The sequence below is a fragment of the Panthera uncia genome (assembly GCF_023721935.1).
Source record: "Panthera uncia isolate 11264 chromosome E2 unlocalized genomic scaffold, Puncia_PCG_1.0 HiC_scaffold_19, whole genome shotgun sequence".
NCBI classification, from domain to species: domain Eukaryota; kingdom Metazoa; phylum Chordata; class Mammalia; order Carnivora; family Felidae; genus Panthera; species Panthera uncia.
This window is the reverse complement of record NW_026057588.1, coordinates 2,395,467-2,415,442: the sequence shown is the minus strand read 5'-3', so window position 1 is coordinate 2,415,442 and position 19,976 is coordinate 2,395,467. Positions and strand designations below refer to the sequence as shown.

Below are 19,976 nucleotides of genomic sequence, written 5' to 3'. Positions count from 1 at the left end.
AAATTACATAATTTTTACCTAAATTACTTTCCTTTTAATTTACTTTCCCTCTTTGATCAAAGCATCAGTTCTTTCTTAAATAATATGCTTACTTATTAATATAAATATGAATATCAATATTTTATTAAAATATGATTATGAGGGGCACCTGGATGGCTCAATCAGTTGAGTGTCTGACTTCGGCTCAGGTCATGATCTCATCGTTCATGAGTTCAAGCCCCACATAGGGCATGCTGTTGTCAGCTCAGAGCCTGCTTTGGATCCTTTGTCCCCCGCTCTCTCTGCACCCCCCCCCCACCAAAGTAAATAAATAAATTTAAAAAAATGTTTTTAATGTTTATTTATTTTTTTTTATTTTTTTATTTTTTCAACATTTTTTATTTATTTTTGGGACAGAGAGAGACAGAGCATGAACGGGGGAGGGGCAGAGAGAGAGGGAGACACAGAATCGGAAACAGGCTCCAGGCTCCGAGCCATCAGCCCAGAGCCTGACGCGGGGCTCGAACTCACGGACCGCGAGATCGTGACGTGGCTGAAGTCGGACGCTTAACCGACTGTGCCACCCAGGCGCCCCAATGTTTATTTATTTTTGAGAGAGAAAGACAGAGCATGAGCGGGGGAGGGGCAGAGAGAAGGGAGACACAGAATCTGAAGCAGCTCCAGGCTCTGAGCTGTCAGCACAGAGCCCGAGGCGGGGCTTGAACTCACCAACTGTGAGATCATGACCTGAGCCAAAGCTGGTCGCTTAATGGACTGAGCCACCCAGGCGCCCCAATAAACTTTTTTTAAAGTGTACTTTTTAATGTACTTGAAGTATTAATATTTTGTTCAGATGGATTATAAATTTATTACACGATCTGCTTTATGTATCTTGTCTCACATTTGTCATTGAATTTGATTGTTTCAATTTCATTTTGATATAATATGTAAAAGTATTTGTATTCGTCCAAAAGTCAAACCTATAACTAAATTCAGTTATGTCTAGTTTTGATTTATGTCCCTTCATACTATTTCATCTCTGCCCCTCTATATCATCATTCTTATGTTTCTAATTCATTCTTTAAGTTTTAATGCAGTTGTATAAATAATGTGTATATACTTATTTATATTCTTATTCCTTCACAGTCATCAAAATAATTGTAGAATACTAAAAACCCTCTAACCCACCTGCCCTTTTTCCCTTACAAATATGTCCTGCAGGTAACTTCAGACATGGTGGAAATAATCTTCATTTGATTTACGGCTCTAAGGAAATATATTGTATGAATGGTTCATTTATTCAAACAGCCTCCTTTATAGGGACACTTAAATTGATTCTACTATAAACCTTAACCACCATACCCATAAGCACATATTCTTAAAATCCATTTAAAGTAAGAAAATGTATTACTGAAAGAGGGGAAATATGTGTGTTACATAGTAAAACAGTAGATATAGCTGAGCAGAAACATGTTTGTTGTTGTTGTTATTGTTTTATCTTTATCCATTCATTTCTGTCTCAAATTAAAATCAGTATCTTCTGGATATGAAGGTGCTGGACATGCCAACTTGGAGATGGGAATTATCTTCCTCAGACTGGAGCTGGGATGCTGGGAAGTTCTGCCCTCCTTTGCCTTTATAACTTCACTTTGCTCACTGGATACAAGTTGAGACCACAGCTCAGATTGTCAACCAACTAGTCTTAGCCAACAAGACTAAGAGCCAAAGACTGACTCTTTTCTCCAGAAGGATCTCACAGACAACGGCAGCTTTTGGATTGAAATATTTCCTGGATGATGCTGGATGTAAACCTGTGTTTTATTTACAGAGTGTCCAGAGGGGTTTCTCTCAGAATGACCCGCCTTCTGAGTGGCTTTTATTGTCTTTCTTCCATTTTGACTTTAATTGTGAATCCAAAGCAGTGGCTGGTGGACACCTCTGTGCCGACAGCTTTATGTTTCCCATCATTCAGCCCCTTTGTGCTCATTAGCAGTGACACCCATGTCTCTGTGTTCTTCTTTGACTTCTGCACCAGAAATTTTTTTCCTAATCCAGTTAAACTCTTCTGACTTCTGCAAGTGGATCCATTATATCTATATCTATATCTATATCTATATCTATATCTATATCTATATCTATCTATATAATTAGGTGATTATCAGGTACAAAGTATTCTTCTAGAATCAATGATATAATGGTAAACAAGAACAACTTGTTAACTAAGCAAAGCAAGCCTCAGGTTTATGCACAAAGTATGACAACTTGTAGGAATACATAGGAATGCATAGGCACACAGAGGGGGTGTATCCACGTGCAAACGGAATTCTAAAAGGATACCATCCTGCAAACATTGCGTTTCTCCAGGAGGTAGAATTATCATAGACTTTCCACTTTTATTTTATAAATGTACATACAGTAGTGCTCCTTAATAAACAATAGTTAATTTTTTATTTTATGCATTAATAATGTAAATGTGTATTGGGGGAAATGTGCATGTATGAAAGTTTTATGTTTTGTAGATAAAAGTGTTTCTCATTGAGTTGGGCACAAGCACTGACTAACAGGAAGAAGGGACCAAGGACCAGAGGCCCAGAGCCCACTAGGATAACCGGCTTCAGAGCTGCCCAGTACCCTTCCTCTTTTTTTCTCTGTCCTGGTCCTGTGTGTCCTTTTGGTTTTTGTCCCTGACCCAAGCCAGTGAAGCTCACAAAAATGACCTTCCCACCTCAGGCTGCAGGCATGTAAAGAGCAGTAAGATAATGTTTACTCGCTTCCAGCTACCAGCGATGATCACTAGAGTTGCCTTCATAGAGTCTGAAATAACGTGGAAACACTTCAGGGATCGGTAGCCCTGACCTTAAAGTGCAGTTAACACTCCCAGGAATTGGCCTGCCACTGTTAAGAAGAAATGAAGTCGCTCCTCGACCTTAGAAGTATAGGGGGGGTGTCACTTCCCAGAGGCCTCGCGACGCCGCTGGACCCCTTCTCCGAGACTTTCTGGGGCTCGGCAACCCCTGCCGTTGGGACTACATAACCCTGAAAACTCTGCTTTGAACGGCAGGGGCAATAACCCAATGAAAGTGCAGAAAAGGGACACTTCCGGCAGGGCGTAGCGCCTTGAGGCGGGGCTTCCGCCTTTTCCGTGGCGGTCGTTTTAGCGGTTCTGGGGTCTCCGGGCTCGGTCGGAAGGTGCAGAACACCGGCTTGGGACCCAGGCGACCGACACAGGAGGCACGAGAGGAGGCTTCGTCCCCGCTGTACGGAGGCTGGTCTGGGGTCGGGGACTTCGCTGCCCGCGAGCCCGGCCTGGACACTGCGGAGCCCGCGACCGTCCGGGTCGCTCAGCTGTCATCTCTTCACTTCGCCCACAGAGTCCGATGGCGGCGGCCGCGCGCAGGGACCCGGCTGAGGTAAACGCGCGGCCCCCGGACCCTCCCCGCCCCCCCCCCCAACCCAGACCCTCCAGGCCCGAGCGCGGGGCTCCTGCTCGCGTCCCTGCGGCCCGGGTCCCCGTGTCCGGGCGGGGGAGGCGCTCGCGGGCGGGGGCCCCGTGTCTGAGCGCCGGCGTGACGGGGTGCGGGAGCGGGCTGCCGGGGAAGGGCTGCAGGGGGTTTGAACGGAAACACCCGGAAACCTGGGGTCCATCCTGCTGCCGCAGGAGACGGTTCGGGTTGAGCCGCACCTGCAGTGGCGGGCTGTGGGGTTGAAGCTCCTTTCCTAGAGCCCCGAGAGCAATGGAGAATCGCGAGGAAAAGAGAGACGTGGGTTCGAGATGTTCTCCAACGTCTGCTCGGTAGAACGGGTTGTAGGGGGCGAGGAGGGCACTGAGGCAGAGGGAGGTCTTTTTCCGAGGACACACAGCCGGCGAGAGGCAGCCCAGAAGCCGACCAGTCAGCCCGGGATAGAAAGCCCCCCCCGGAAAATCGCCAGGGTTCCGTCCCTCAAAGACTCGCCTCTTCCCACAGGTTTCCGTGGTTGCAGAAGTGCTTTGGGAGCCTCCACAGGTAAGTGCAGGTGTATCAGTCCCTCACTGGCCCTGCCGCACATTTGGTCCAGATCTGTGGCGTCCTGTGACTCTTCACCTGCCGTTCCCCCAGCCCTTGGGTTGGGGACCCTGAAGAATTCTAGCTCAGGGTGGCGCCTAGGCCGGGGTTTATATGGTGGGATTCCCACACGGGGCCATCCAAGGAAAGAGATGCGGAAGCTCATTACGAAACAGGTGTCAGGATGTGGAACTGCTTGGAGGTGAGGCTCCGGGAATTAGGCTCCTCCTTTCTTTCTGGTGAGAGCCAAGCGTGGCAGGCCGCCAGTCGAGCTTGGAATGACTGCCTGCGAAGTTAGACATCTATCTGGAGGAGATGGAAGGTCTGGCATCCAATCTAGGTCTTAACACACTCCAGGGGCGCCTGGGTGGCTCGGTCGGTTGAGCGTCCGACTTCCGCTCAGGTCACGATCTCGCGGTCCGTGAGTTCGAGCCCCGCGTCGGGCTCTGTGCTGATGGCTCAGAGCCTGGAGCCTGTTTCAGATTCTGTGTCTCCCTCTCTCTCTGCCCCTCCCCCGTTCATACTCTGTCTCTCTCTGTCTCAAAAATAAACGTTAAAAAAAAATTAAAAACAAAAACTCCAGCTGGTTACAGAGTGGGGCGCAGAGTGAACACAGCGATTAGTGGGAGTATAAGGAAGAAGCAGACAGCAGTGATCCCAGAGTCTGGTATCTCGTCTCATTGTGGATCTTGGGAGGAGGGTGAACATGGGATAAATGTGTGGGGATGGGGATTACGGGTCTTCAGGAGTGAGGCCGTTTGTGGTTCATCTGTCTCTATCTTGGCAGGGAAGTGTTACTTTTGAGGACGTGGCCCTATATTTCTCCTGGGAGGAGTGGGATCTCCTGGATGAGGATCAGAGATGCCTGTACCACGATGTGATGCTGGAGAACTTTGCGCTCACATCCTCACTAGGTAAGGTCCTCACGCCCACCCCTGTGCCGTAGGCGGGGCCCTGCCTTTCTCCCTTCCAAGCGCAGCTTGGTCTCGCATCTGAACGATGGGTACTGGGCCTTCCCGATTCCCTGGCTGGGTGCTGTGGTTACTAGAGCTGGACTGAGTGCATACCCATTTCTCTTCCTTTATTGCCCCAATACCTGCTGCTTTAAACCCTCACAGGGAAGGATTCAGGATCAGTAGTTTTTTTTTTTTGTTTTTTTTTATTTTTTTAACGTTTATTTATTTTTGAGACAGAGAGAGACAGAGCATGAACGGGGGAGGGGCAGAGAGAGAGGGAGACACAGAATCGGAAGCTGGCTCCAGGCTCTGAGCCATCAGCCCAGAGCCTGACGCGGGGCTCGAACTCACGGACCGTGAGATCGTGACCTGAGCTGAAGTCGGACGCTTAACCGACTGAGCCACCCAGGCGCCCCTGGGATCAGTAGTTTTGACGGTAGCCTCATGGATCTTCCCCACTGAATGGTCTAGAATGGTCTTGGCCTCCTTGTGGAAAATCGGTTGACCATATGTGCAAGAGTTTATTTCTGGAGTGTTTATTCCATTGGACTCTATTTGTCTCTATGCCAGTATCACACTGTTTTGACTACTGTAGCTTTGCAGTAAAATTTTAATTAAGAAGTATGACTCTGTCAGCTTTAGTCTTTTTTAAGATTGTTTTGGATGTTTGGTGTCCTTGAGATTTTTTTTTCTTTTTTGTTTATTTTGAAAAGTTTTTATTTATTTATTTGAGAGAGAGAGAGTTAGGGTGTGAATGGGGGAGGGGCAGAGAGAGGGGGAGAGAGAATCCCAAGTAAGCTCCGTGCTGTCAGCACAGAGTCCCGTGCCGGGCTCAAAGTCACAAACCGTGAGATCATGACCTGAGCTGAAATCAAGAGTCAGAAACTTAACTGAGCCACCCAGGCATCGCTCCATGTGAATTTTTCCATTACTCCAAAAAAAATTGGAATTTTGATAGGGATTGCATTGACTCTGTAGATGGTTCTGAGTAGTATTTGACATCTTAACAGTAATAAATCTTTAATCCATAAATATGGATGTATTCCCATTTGTTAATATTTTCTTTAATTTCTTTTACCAGTGTTTTGTACTTTATTGTGTTCAAATTTTTTACTTCCTTGGTTTAATTTCTAAGTATGTTATTCTTTTGATACTATTATAAGTGGAATTGTTTTCTTAGTATCCTTTTTAGATTGTTTATTGTTAGTGTATAGAAATACAGCTGGATTTTTTTATGTTCTATTTGTGTCCTGTTGTTTTGTTGAATTCATTTATTCTGAACATTTTTTAAACCTTTAGGCCTAGTTTTCTGTGTATAATGTATTCATAAGCAAAGATAATTTTACTTCTTCCTTTCCTTTTGGATGACTTTCCTCTTTTTTTTCCCCTTCTGTCTAGAACTTCCAGTACCATTTTGTATAATTTTCTTCTTCCTGATCTTGGAGGAAAAGCGTTCACCATATTAGCCATGGGTTTTAATCTTTTGCTTTTATTATGGTAAGGTAGTTTTCTTCTGTTCTTAGTTTGCTGACTGTTTGCATCGTCAAAGGGTGTTCAAATTTTGATAGATGCTTTTTGTGCATCAGTTGAGATGATCATATAATTTCCTCATTCTGTAATAGGATGTATTTTAATGATTAATTTTCGTATGTTGAACCATCCTTGCATTCTAGAAATAAGTCCCAGTAGGTTGTGGTGTATAATCCTTTACTGTGGCTGCTGAATTCAGTTTGCTAGTATTTTGTTAATGATTTTTTTTGCATTGATGAATCAATTATATTGGTCTGTAGTTTCCTTGTAGTGACTTTGTCTGTTTTTGATAAAGATAGGTGTTATTTCTTCATTAAGTGGTTGGTAGAACTCACCAGTGAAGCCATCAAGTCCAGGACTTTTCTTTGTCAGGAGGTTTTTGCTTAGTGATTCAGTCTCCTTACTAGTACTCTTTTATAATCTATTTTATCCCTGTTGAACTGGTAATAATATCCCCTTGATAATTTTTTATTTTACTGTTTTCAGTCTTCCTTTTTTTTCTTTCTTTTTTGCCATTCTAGGGTAAAGTTTGTCAACTTTTAAAGATTTTATTTATTTAGTTAGTTATTTTTTTTAAGTTCATTTTATTTATTTTGAGAGAGAGAGTGGGGGAGGGGTGGAGAGCGAGGGAGAGAAAAGGTCCCAAGCAGGTTTCTTGTTGTCAGTACAGAGCCCAATTCGGGGCTTGATCTCATGAACTATGAGATCAGGACCTGAGCCAAAATCAAGAGTCAGATGCTTGACCAACTGACCCACCCAGGCGCCCCTTAGATTTTATTTTTAAGTAATCTCTAAACCCAGCATGGAGCTCAAACTCACAACCCTGAGGTCAGGAGTCACTTGCTCCACCTGAGCCAGCCACGTGCCCCATTTGTCAATTTTGATAGCTTTGAAAGAACCAGCTTTCAGTTTTGTCAATTTTTTTTTCTTTCGTGTGTTTCTTATCTCTATTTATCTCAGCTCTAATCTTTATTATTTCTTTTTTTTTCTGCTAGCATTGGGTTTCTTTGCTCTTTTTGTAGATCTTTAAGTTGTAAAGTTAGGCTGTTGATTTGAGATCTTTTTTTTTTTTAAGTGTATTTTTTTGAGAGAGAGAGCATGTGAGCTAGTGGGGGAGGGGCAGAGAGAGATGGAGCGAGAGAGACAGAGTCAGAAGCAGGCTCCAGGCTCCGAGTTGTCAGCCCAGAACCTGACACAGGGCTTGAACCCACAAGCTGTGAGATCACGACCTGAGCCAAAGTGGGATGCTTAACCAACTGAGCCACCCAGGTGCCCCTTTCTGCTTTTTTAATATAAGTGTTTGTAGCTATAAATTTCCCTCTTAGTGCTGCTTTTGCTGCTTCACATAATTTTTGCTAATACTGTGTTTCCATTTTCATTTGTCTCTGCATATTTTCTGATTTCCCTTGTGATTCTTCTTTGACCCATTGGTTGTTTAAAAATGATTTAATTTCCATAGCTTAGTGAATTTTCCAGTTTTACTTCAGTTTTTGATTTCTAACTTTATCCCATTGTGGTTGAAAAGATGCTTTGTGTGATTTCTGTCTTTTTAAATCCAATGACACTTAATTTGCAGCTGAGCATATGGTTTATCCTGCAAAATGCCCCCTGTGCAGTTGAGAAGAATGTATATTCTATCGCTCTTGGGTAGTGCATTCTGTATATTCTGCTAGATCTGGTTGGTTTATGGTGTTGTTCACGTCCTCTATCTCCTTACTTCTGTGTGTTTATTCTATATTATCGAGAGTGGGCATTAATGTCTCCAACTATTATTTTAGAACTGTCTATTTCTCTTGTCAAGTGTCAGTTTTTGCTTCATAGGTTTTGATGGTCTGTAATTTAAAAGAGATCTTTATTTGGTCATAGGTACATAAATGTTTATAATTGTTACATATTTGTGTTTTATTTTCTTTAAAAAATGTTTTTTAATGTTCACTTACTTTTGAGAGAGAGCGAGAAAGAGACAGAGGTGTGAGCGGGGGAGGGGCAGAGAGAGGGAGACAGAATCCGGAGCAGGCTTCGTGCTCTGTGCTGCATCTCAGCAGGCAGCGCTCTGTGCTGACACGTGGCTCGAACTCACAGACCGTGAGATCATGACCTGAGCCGAAGTCAGACGCTTAACCAACTGAACCACCCAGGAGCCCCTATTATATTTTCTTACGTATTGAATCTTTAATTAATACAGTGTCTTTCTTTGTCTTATAACCATTTTCGATGTAAAGTCTCTATTTCTGGTATTGGTATAGCCACCCCTACTGTCTTTGGATTACTGTTCACATGGAATATGTTTTTCCAAGGTTTCACTTTCAACTTTTATTCATGTCTTTGGGTATAAAGTGGGTGTCTTACGAGCAGCATATAGTTGGATCGTGTTCTTATCCATTCTACCAATTTTGTCTTTTGTTTGCAGAGTGTAATCTATTTAGATTTATAGTAATTACTGATGAGGAGGGACCTCTGTCATTCTGCTGTTTGTTTTCTGTATGCCTTATAGCTTTTTTGTCCCTCATTTCCTGCATTACTCTCTTTTCTGTTCAGATGATTTTTTTGTAGTGAAATATTTTAAGTTGGGTGTTTTGTGTGTGTGTGTGTGTGTGTGTGTGTGTGTGTGTGTGTGTACTTTCTGGATCTCTCTCTCTCTCTCTCTCTCTTTTAGTTAACCATGGGATTATATCTAATGTGCTAAAATTATAACACAGAGTATGAATTTATGTCAGCTTAGCTTCAATCATATTTTTTAAAATTCTTCTTCTATACAGATTTGTCCCTGGTAGTTGTTGATGTCACAGAATTACATCTTCATATGTTGTATGTCCAAAAATTTAGAGCAGTAATTATTATGTATGGATTAATCTCTTAAATGTCAAGTTACAACACAATTAGCTTTTGTAATTGTCTGTATTTAATTTAACAGAGATCTTGATTTGGTCAGATGGCTTTGAGTTACCATCTAGTGTCCTTTCATTTCAACCTGAAGGACCACCTCTAGCATTTCTTGCAGGACACATCTAGTAGTAAAGAACTCCCTTGGCTTTTATGTATCTGCAAGGTCTCAATTACTGTGTCATTTTTGGAGGATGTTTTGCTGGTTATAGAATTCTGGTTGACCATTTTTTTATTTCAACACTTGAATATAGCAACCCACTGCCTCTGGCCTCAGTGGATTCTGATTAGAAATTTGATCATCTTGTTGGCGATCCCTTGTATGTGATAATCACTTCTGTATTGCTGCTTTTAAGATTCTCTCTTTGCCTTTGGCTTTTGATACTTTGTTTATAATGAGCCAAGTGTGAGCCTTAGAGTTTATCCTGGTCGGAGTTCACTGAGCCTCTCAGATGTTAATATTTGTCTCTTCCGTCAGATTTGGGAAGTTTTCAGGGATTATTTCTTCAAATAAGCTCTGTGTCCTTTCGTTTCTCTCTTTTTCTTCTAGACTAATGCATTGCATATATTGGTCTAGTGATGGCATCCCACAGGTTCTTTTGTTCTGTTCACTCCTGGTCGATGCTTTTTCTTTCTTTTCCTCAGATTCACTATCTTCAGGTTCACTGATTGTTTCTTCTGCCTACTCAGAGCTGCTTTTGTATCCCTCTAGTGACTTCTTTCATTCAGTTATTCTACTTTTAAGTCCCAGAATATCTTTTTGATTGTTTTTTATGTTCCCTATCTCTATTAATATTTCTGTTTTGGTCATGCAACATTTTCTTGACTTTGTCCACATTTTTTTTTTTTTTTTTTTTTTAGCTCTTTGAGCATCTTTTAAACAGTTGTTTTGAAGTCTTTGTCTAATTGCGGCACCTGGGTGGCTCAGTCGGTTAAGCATCCGACTTTGCCTCAGGTCATGATCTTGTGGTTCGTGGGCTCAAGCTCTGTGTCAGGCGCTGTGCTGACAGTTCAGAGCCTGGAGCCTGCTTTGGATTCTGTGTCTCCATCTTTCTCTGCCTTTCCCCTGCTTGTGTGTGCTTGCGCGCTCGCTCTCTCTCTCTCTCTCTCTCTCTCTCTCTGTCAAAAGTAAATAATAAAAACATCAAAAAAAATTAAAGTCTTTGTCTAATAAGTACACAATGTGGTCTTTCTCAAGGACAATTTCTCTTGAATTTTTTTTCCCTTAGAATGTGCTAAACTTTCCTGTTGCTTTGTATGTCATGTGATTTGTTATTGTTAAAAACTGGACATTTGGAGGTTGCTTTTTGTTTGTTTAATGGTTGTGGGGTGTCTGTGCTGGAGATCAGTCTGAGGTATAAACTTAAGGTCTTCTCTGTTTTTTTCTGAGACTGTGCCTTTCCCTGGGCATGTCTGATGATTTTCTGTATTCCCCCATATATGTGATTGATTTTGAACATCCTAGTCCATGAATTTTTGCTTCCCAAAAGGGGAATGAGAGCAACATGATGAAGGGAGGGGAGTAGAGGGGATAGATGTCTGTCCTTTAAATCCCCTGTAAAATCATTTTAGCCAGTGAGGGAGAGGCTTTGCAACAATGGCTGCCCATCTGTCGTCGCACCTCCAGTCATTAGAAGCAGTTTGGGCACAGATCTGTGGTGCCTGGAGGAAGGGGTCCCTGTTGCCCACCCTGGCTCTAGTAAGCTGTTGCAGAATATGTGTATGGCTGCCTGCTCTTGGGCTCAGAGCTGGAGGAGTTGGGAGGTGGATAACCTATACAATGCTCAGAGCTGAGATTGAGCAATTAAAGCAACTTAGCGTATTGTAAGCCTTCAGTAGACTCTAGAGTTGCAATATAGTTATATCAGATTGATTCTGTCAGTGCCTTTGTGGTCCAGTGAAGAGACAGGTTCCTGGTGCTTGTTGTCCCACCATCTTCCCTCTAGCTGGGCCTGCAGGTACTGTTTGTAGTATCTTTCCTGTGACCGGCTGTGTGCCGAGTTGTTCCAGGCCAGTATTGGCCACTGACCCGTCCTGTCTTTCCCTTAGGATTTGGATCCTCCAGGTCTCTTGCTGGGCTCGTCCAGGTCTCTTACTCAGCTGGGGCTAGGGGAGGAGTCCTCTGTGCTTCCCAGGATGGACATAGCTCCAGTCTCCATGAGATGGGCCCAGAGAGGGCCTGACTCAGTTGAATGACAGCTGGGGGAGAGTGTGATATCAGAGCTGTGTTCAGATGACACCAGGAACCTATCGTATGTGACTTGTGTTTTGGGGCCACAACTCACTTCCATCTCACCATCTCCATTCTTGACCTTCGCTGATGTCAGTTTTAAAAATGTTTTATTTATTTTTGAGAGAGACAGAGTGCGAGTGGGGGAGGGGCAGAGAGAGAGGGAGACACAGAATCCGAAGCAGGCTCCAGGGTCCCAGCTGTCAACACAGAGCCCGACGTGGGGCTCGAACTCACGAGCTGTGAGATCATGACCTGAACTGAAGTCAGACTGACTGAGCCACCCAGGCGCCCCTGCTGATGTCATTTTTATTCTTTCTTCAGTCCTGGGCTAATGCCCACTTCTCTGGACCTTTTTTCTCACTTATTCTTCACACTCGTCTCTCCACAGTGCTTTCCAGCATTGTCGTATTCTACAGTATGCATATATCTTTTAATAATTCTTGAAAACCAGTTACTTTCTTACAGTCATATTTTCCTACATATGGACATAGACCTCTGCACAGCATCACGTGTCCCCAGTAGATGTAATCCAGCTAAAACATTGACAGTAGAACAAGTTGTAGAACGTGTTTCACCCCTGGCCCAACCCTTTCCTTATATGCTGTGCCTAGTGAGGCCCTCCCAATTCTGCGACCTTGGCATTCCAGTAGTGCAAAGCAGCTGTGTCCAAAACCTAATCCCAACTTCCTTTGCCTGAAAAGAGTTCTATATTCTGGTTCTTTAGTGTGTCAGATGTACCTTTGTGATGGGTCTTCCTCCTTCCCAGTAATGTCAACTTGTACTTCATCAGAACACTTCTGTGCTTTCAGGTTGTGGGCACGGAGTGGACGATGAGGATGTACCTTTGGAAGAGAGCATTTCTGTAGGAGTGTCACAGATCAGGACTCTTGAGGCAGATTCATCTCCCCAGGAGGCCCAGCCCTTTGAGATGCACGGCCCGATCTTGAGAAACATTCTGCGCTTGGCTGAGCACCAGGAAACTTATCCTGGGGAAAAACCATATACATGTGGGAAACAATTCTGTTTAGCTGCCAACCTTCAACAGTACGAGGGGCAGCACACTAGAGAGGTTCCCTTCAGAAGTTATGTGGACAGAGCCTCGTTTATAAAGAGCTGTACAGTCCATGTGTCAGAGAAGCCCCTTACCTGTGAGGAGACAGGGAAGGACTTCTTAACCAGCATGGGATTTCTCCAACAACAGGTCACTCACACTGGGGAGAAGCTGAACAACGAGTGCGAGGCTATCTTTCACAATGGAAAAAGTCGTCACCACTGTGGAGAATGCAAGAAAGCCTTCAGCTGCACAGACACACTTGCTCAGGATCAGAGAGTCCTCACTAGAGAAGGGCTTTATGAATGTGGCAAATGTGGAAAAGCCTGTACCCGAAGATGTAACCTCATCCAGCACCAGAAAGTCCACACTGGAGAAAGACCTTATGAATGCAGTGAATGTGGGAAATTCTTTACCTACTACTCCAGTTTCATTATACATCGGAGGGTTCACACCGGAGAAAGGCCCTATGAGTGCAGTGAATGTGGGAAATCCTTTAGCCAAAGCTACAGCCTCAATAGCCATAGGAAAGTTCACACTGGAGAGAAACCTTATGAGTGCAGGGAATGTGGAAAGTCCTTCAGTCAAAGGTCCAACCTCATTCAACATCAGAGAGTTCACACTGGAGAAAGGCCTTATGAGTGCAGTGAATGTGGGAAGTCCTTTAGCCAAAACTTCAGTCTCATTTACCACAGGAGAGTTCACACTGGAGAAAGGCCTCATCAGTGCGGCGAATGTGGGAAATCCTTTAGCCGAAGCTCCAGCCTCATTCACCACAGAAGACTTCACACTGGAGAAAGGCCTTATGAGTGCGCTAAATGTGGGAAATCCTTTAAGCAAAGTTCCAGCTTCAGTTCACATCGGAAAGTCCACACAGGAGAAAGGCCTTATGAGTGTGGGGAATGTGGAAAATCTTTTAGCCATAGCTCCAACCTCAAGAACCACTGGAGAGTTCACACTGGAGAAAGGCCTATTGAGTGCAGTGAATGTGGAAAGTCCTTTAGCTGTAAATCTAACCTTGTCAAACACCTGAGAGTCCACACTGGAGAAAGGCCTTACGAGTGTGGGGAATGCGGAAAATCCTTTAGCCAAAGCTCCAGCCTCATTCAACACCGGAGAGTTCACACTGGCAAGAGGCCTACTGAGTGCAGAGAATGTGGGAAATCCTTTAGCTCCAAATCTGACTTCATTCAACACCAGAGATTCCATACTAGAGAAAGGCCTTAGGTGTACAGAGACATGTGGTTTCCTTTTAGATAATTACACTGGAGGAGGGAAGTTGTGAAGAAGCCATCTGGCAAATTTAAGCCTATATGTCTGAAAATTCATAGTGGGGAGATCCAAGTATGTGAGAATCTATAAGGAGCTGTGTTACACTTTCTAACCTGTCCAGGGCTTTTGCCAGATTTATGTCACTGCCGGTTTCTGTGGCAGAGTTTTGTCCTCTCTACCACTCAGCAGGTTCACACACTGTGCGTCAGTTACCACCACAGTGTGCTCAGGGAAGCTCCCCCCTTTGCTGGAGGAAATCATGATTAGTCTTAGCCCTTATAGGGTCTTCATTCTCTTCTCTTGTAGAAGTTAGGGCACGGCCCTGACCCAGTTTGGGCCCAGTGGACCCAATCTGAGTTCTGCCAGTAACTTGCCGAGAAGGACTGCATTTTCAATGTGTTAGTTTTGTGTGACACTCACCTTGGATTTTCCTATCTTCCAAGTCACCAACCTGGGAATTCCCTGCCTCATACTGCTTTGGATTTTGCAATAATGAAGACATTATTGCTGGGGCGCCTGGGTGGCTCAGTTGGTTAAGCGTCCGACTTCGACTCAGGTCATGATCTCGCGGTTTGTGAGTTTGAGCCCCACATCAGGCTCTGTGCTGACAGTTCAGAGCCTGGAGCCTGCTTCGGATTCTGTGTCTCCCTCTCTCTCTGCCCCTCCCCTGCTCATGCTCTGTCTCTCTTATGTCTCAAAACTAAATAAAACATTAAAAAAAAAAAAAAGACACTATTGCTTAAGCCACCTTTGATCTTGGGGTTCTATGCACTGCGTGAGGTGATTTGAAAACACCTGGGCTCTGCCAGCATTAAGGAGTGAACCGCTTTCATGGGGTTCCCAGTACTTTGTGTGCCTCAGAGATGACAGTTTGATGAAAGAATATAGCTCTCTTTCCAGCTTTGGCCTAATTTATGCTGTTGCCCAAGGTCTCCTAGGAAAGACTGCAGGGCCTTGTCTTAATTTGGGGACTGGGTATCGAGATTTTTTGGTGGGCTCAGAACACTGAAGAGTCAGGAAGTTCACAGCATCCAGTGCTTCTGAGAACAACATGAATTGTTTTTCTTTTTCACGGTGGATGTCCCATAATGCTCAGTGTTGATGGAATTCTCTGCCCCAGTCCTACAAAGGAGCCATGTGCCCTGATACCCAGAATTCACTAGGCTAGTGTCATGGTAAGAATACAGGGCCCTGGGGCAACTGTAATTGGTATAGAAACACTGCAGTGGAGGGGACTGCAGCTAGGTAGACAGGACATGCCCCTTCTCAAACTGTATCAGAATGCTCCGATGACTGTGAATCTGCAGTGTTAGTGTGCACAAATCCTCAGGACCTCCAGGTACATGCATCTTTGCAGCTGAGGTCTTTGTCAAAGAAAATCTTGGTTTTGTGGATTCCCATAGGCGTTCTGGTACGTTCACCTAAAGGCCATTTCTACGCAGATAGGAAAATAGGCATACAGAGAAAGGAGATCCCTTAATCTGTTGATGTGACTCTGTGACTGAGCCAGCATTCTTGTTGACTCAGGTGGAATAGATTTAACTGCTCATAAATATTTGCTACCACTGAAGGCAAATCTGCTTTTCCAAGGTCATCAGGCAAGAGATAGAGTCAACATAGGGCTGCCAAACCTAATTTTATGAAAAAGTGGAAGATCTAAGGGTGGTTTTTTTTAAACTCTTTTGTAGAACTTTATTCAGGTATAGTTGACATGCAATATATTGCACCTATTTGAGGTGTACAGTTAAGTTTTGACATACGCATAAACCCACAGAACCTCATCATAATCATAATGAACATGTCCATCACCCCTAATGTACCTCATGTTTCTGATCTGTCTTTCCCCTGTTCAGGCAACCACTGACTTCCCTTCATTTATAATAAATTAGTTTATATTTTCTAGGATTTTCTATTATCTGAGTCATAAAATGTTTTTTTTTCTTGTTTGATTTATGATTTGTAATTATTTTGAGATTCTTCAGTGATGCTTATATAAGTATTTCACTCTTTTTATTGCTGTGTAACATCTTTTCTATGGATATACCATTTGTTTATCCATTCATCTTTCAGGAGTCTTTTAGGTACCTCGTTTTAGCTATTGAAAATAAAACTGCTGGAACATTTGTATGTATGTATGTATTTTTCACTTCTCTTGTGTTAGTCACTCAAAGTAAAATGCCTGAGTCAAAGGGTAAGTGAATGTTTAACTTATAAAGAAACCGCCAGACTGATCTAAAATGATCGTTTGCTTTTGCATACCTACCAGGAGTGCATGAGAGTCCCAGTTCTTTCACATCCTTGCCAGTACGTGGTATCAGTCTTTTCGTTCAGTCTTTGGAATTTACCCATTTAATAAGCAAGCAGTAATTTTAATTGCATTTCCTTAAGGATTTATGATGTTGAACATTTTTCTCTTGTATTTATTTGCAATCTGTAGATCTTCTTGATAAAATGTCTGTTTGTATCTTTTGCTTGTTTTTGTTCCTTGGGTGCTTTCCTGCTGTATACAATGTAATGGCCACCACCTCCCCACACACACACACACACACACTTTTTAAGTTTAATCTGCACTATTTACATATTCTCCAACATATTCTTCAATCTGGGCTTTCAATAATACAGCGTAGTCCTGGTTCGCAGTGTCTTTCAAGTTCTCTGGGGTGAGTACTCCCACTGTGGCTGATTTCAGACCGCCAGTGTGATGTCACCGAGCACAGTCGGGGAGAGTTGCTAGAGGTGCAGCATTGTTTCCGCCATCCTGAGCCAGCGGCCGCATGTAACCTGTAGAGCACTGATGATAATAAAACACAGTAAAACGATTTAGGAATCGACAAGTCTGGAAGACTTGGTTTTGTTTTTTTTTTTTAATTTTTTTTCAACGTTTTTTATTTATTTTTGGGACAGAGAGAGACATAGCATGAACGGGGGAGGGGCGGAGAGAGAGGGAGACACAGAATCGGAAACAGGCTCCAGGCTCCGAGCCATCAGCCCAGAGCCTGACTCGGGGCTCGAACTCACGGACCGCGAGATCGTGACCTGGCTGAAGTCGGACGCTTAACCGACTGCGCCACCCAGGCGCCCCTGGAAGACTTGTTTAATAGAGGTGTCGTTGGCAACACATAAACCGCACATAGTTCAGAGTATACTTTAATGTTTTGATACATGCTTTTAACATCCCTAAAACCAAACATTTCATTGGAAACATAACGGAAGATGTATCATATTGACAATAGTGCAGTTAGATACTTCAGTTCAAGAAACAAAACAAAGCAGGAAAGATATTTGAAGTACAGGAAATTCTTGGAAAAAAGTCAAACTTTGAAAATGTTTTCTCACAAAGGATCAGAAAGAATGCAAATTAACAGTTGAGATGCAATTTGCCAACAGTTTATTTCAGGGTCAAAGCCTGTTTTTATTCTAAACCCTCTGGAAGTTTGTATGTTCTTGTTGACAGAAAAACTGTAAGTAATCCAATGTAATTCTCAGCTTCGGGTTCTATAAAATTATTGGAGAATTTCAACAAATTTAAAAACATTCAGAGGAAATGTTTATAGTTTAAAGTGTTACTATGCTCCCCACATTCTCGATTTTATCACCCATATTTAACTGAGGAGCAGACCTTAGCCCCTAATTTCTAAAGTTTTACAGTGCATATAAACTTAAGGTTTATTGCAGTCTCTCACGTTTCAGTTGTCTATATTTGGTATGTTTTGTAACAAGAAGAAGTACAAGTAGCACTGATGTTTGGAGAAGATAATAGTCTGTTGTCCCCTTAATCTCCGGCACAGGGGTGGAGCTCAGGGAACAGATCTTTCTAGCTATAATCGCGGCTCTCTGCAGGCATCTGGCAGGGGTGAAATGTATTTGTGTGATGATCCTCATGTATTTGAATGAAAATTTTAAAGTAAGTTCAAAGATGAAATAAGAACGAAAGGAAGGGGGTAGACAAGAGTCAATAGGCAAAACAACAATTGAATCAACTAAATAAGAGAAAATAAACTGGTAAGGGGCCAGAAATCATTTTGAAGATCTATCAAAAAATATATTTAATATACAAATTAGATACGGTTCATTGACTTGGAGTAGGAAGTAAGCAATTTTGTTTACATCTGAGAAAGCACAGTAGATACTTAAGAGTCCTCAGGGGTGGGGGGGCAGGGTAGCTCAGTCGGCGGAGGGTCTGACTTTGGCTCAGGTCATGATCTCAGGGTTTGTGAGTTTGACACTCACATTGGGCTCTGTGCTGTCAGCGCAGAACCTGCTTTAAATCCTCGGTCTCCCTCGCTGTCTGTCCCTTCCCCGCTCATGCTCACTAGTTCGTCCTCTCTCTCTCTCTTCAAAAATAAACGTTAAAAAGGGGCTCCTGGGTGGCTCAGTCAGTTAGGCGTCTAACTTCAGGTTGGTCATGATCTGGCAGTATGTGGGTTTGGGCCCCGCATCAGGCTCTGTGCTGACAGCCTGGAGCCTGCTTCAGATTCTCTCTCTGTCTCTCTCTCTCTGCCCCTCTCCTGCTCTCTCTCTCAAACTAAACATTAACTTTGTTTTAATTAATAAAAATAAATTCAGATATAATTCACACCAAAAAAAAAAAAAAAAAACCAAATTAAATGTAGTTCAGGGGTGCCTGGGTGGCTCAGTTGGTTAAATGTCTGACTTCGGCTGAGGTCATGATCTCACAGTTCGTGGCTTCGAGCCCCATGTCAGGCTCTGTGCTGACAGCTCAGAGCCTGGAGCCTGTTTCAGATTCTGTGTCTCCCTCTCTCTCTGACCCTCCCCCACTCACACTCTGTCTCTCTCTGTCTCTCAAAAATGAATAAATGTTAAAAAGTAATAAATTATAAATTATAAAAGAATCCTCAAAGGTAGGGCATCTGGGTGGCTTAGTCAGTTAAACATCTGATTTGATCTCCACTCAGGTCTTGATCTCAGTGTCATGAGTTCAAGCCCTGCGTCGGACTCAGCATTGGGCATGAAGCCTACTGTAAAAAAAAAAAAGAATGATCAGAGGAATGGCAGCTCATGGTAGGTTACTGCTACCTTGGTCCCATCCATTAAAGCCCCTATACTCATGTAATTGAAATGAATGAAGCCATTCAGTTGTCCACTGGCAAATGTTTTGCCGTTCTATATATCCTATTCAGTGTCTATTTCAACAACCTTTCAATCACATCCACCCAGAAAGGTGAATTCAACAGTTAATCACTTTCAAAGGAGCACAATACACCTTTACTCAGTTGCCCATGGGATATCTTAGAAGTTCAACCATCACACATCACCAATACTGGCAGAACTCTAGTTGGACTCGGCTGTCCCCAGGCACCCATTTATAGCACTACACTGAGGACCTGCTCCTGTGAGGGAGCATACTAGACACACAGGACATGCAAATAATCATTGTTGCACTTACAGAAGTAGATGGACTGTTGCCCTCCCCCATAAAGTTCAGGGTCATGCCACCTCAGTGGAAGTCCTGGATTCATCTAGTGTGCCTAAGAGCCACTCTCTTCCTGACATAGTTACAAGGCAACTCCCAATTTTGTCAGTTTGGATCAGTCTCAAGCCAAACCTAGTGAAACCTAGGAATGCCTTTGGGCATTCCTTGTTCCTCTTCTTTCATCCGTCCTTGTCGGTCTTGCCCCAGCCCTGATTGGGATGGAGGCCAGGTCAAGGCTCAAGTTTTTATTGTGACAAATGATCATCTCACCATCAAATGCCCCTCTGGCTATCTGTCAGAGTTATTTGGTACCTTGATAAATGTTGATTTGCTTAGCCTACGCCACAAGCTTTGCCAAATATTCCTGGCTATAAAGGATACTTAATTTCTAATGCCTGTGATAATCTCACTCAAAGTAGAGAGATCGTGGCTCCAGGACTTACACCCACAACAGTGTGAATAGCAGAGTGGCCGAGAAAGACTAAAACTGGACTTACCTGACAAGAAATCCCACTAAGGAATGCAGGTTCCCTCCAACCACACAGTCACCCAGTCCACACTAAGCCAACGTGGTCCGTGTGCTGCTCTCAATGCC

General features: G+C 43.5%; 2 protein-coding genes across 2 annotated transcripts in view; both read left to right on the top strand.

Moving 5' to 3' along the window:
• The first annotated feature begins 2,499 nt into the window (after window positions 1-2,499).
• On the top strand, window positions 2,500-18,061 carry LOC125915838 (zinc finger protein 211-like). The gene is made up of 4 exons (XM_049621875.1): window positions 2,500-3,389; window positions 3,945-3,983; window positions 4,810-4,936; window positions 12,434-18,061. Exons 1-4 carry the CDS (start codon window positions 3,357-3,359, stop codon window positions 13,900-13,902), a joined length of 1,668 nt encoding a protein of 555 aa, XP_049477832.1. The 5' UTR covers window positions 2,500-3,356; the 3' UTR covers window positions 13,903-18,061.
• LOC125915855 (zinc finger and SCAN domain-containing protein 4-like) overlaps window positions 4,858-19,976 on the top strand; it is a 29,651-nt gene continuing 14,532 nt past the window's right edge. The window contains exon 1 of the mRNA XM_049621900.1: window positions 4,858-4,936. The gene's annotated coding sequence lies outside the window, so the exon portion shown is untranslated. The remainder of the gene's footprint in view (window positions 4,937-19,976) is intronic.

Bases quoted from the DNA above. Each gene is read 5' to 3' on its own strand.
- LOC125915838 (XM_049621875.1), top strand. From the start codon at position 3,357: ATGGCGGCGGCCGCGCGCAGGGACCCGGCTGAG. The intron at 3,984-4,809 runs GTAAGTGCAGGT...CTATCTTGGCAG, and splicing joins TGCTTTGGGAGCCTCCACAG to GGAAGTGTTACTTTTGAGGA. The intron at 4,937-12,433 runs GTAAGGTCCTCA...CTGTGCTTTCAG, and splicing joins TGCGCTCACATCCTCACTAG to GTTGTGGGCACGGAGTGGAC.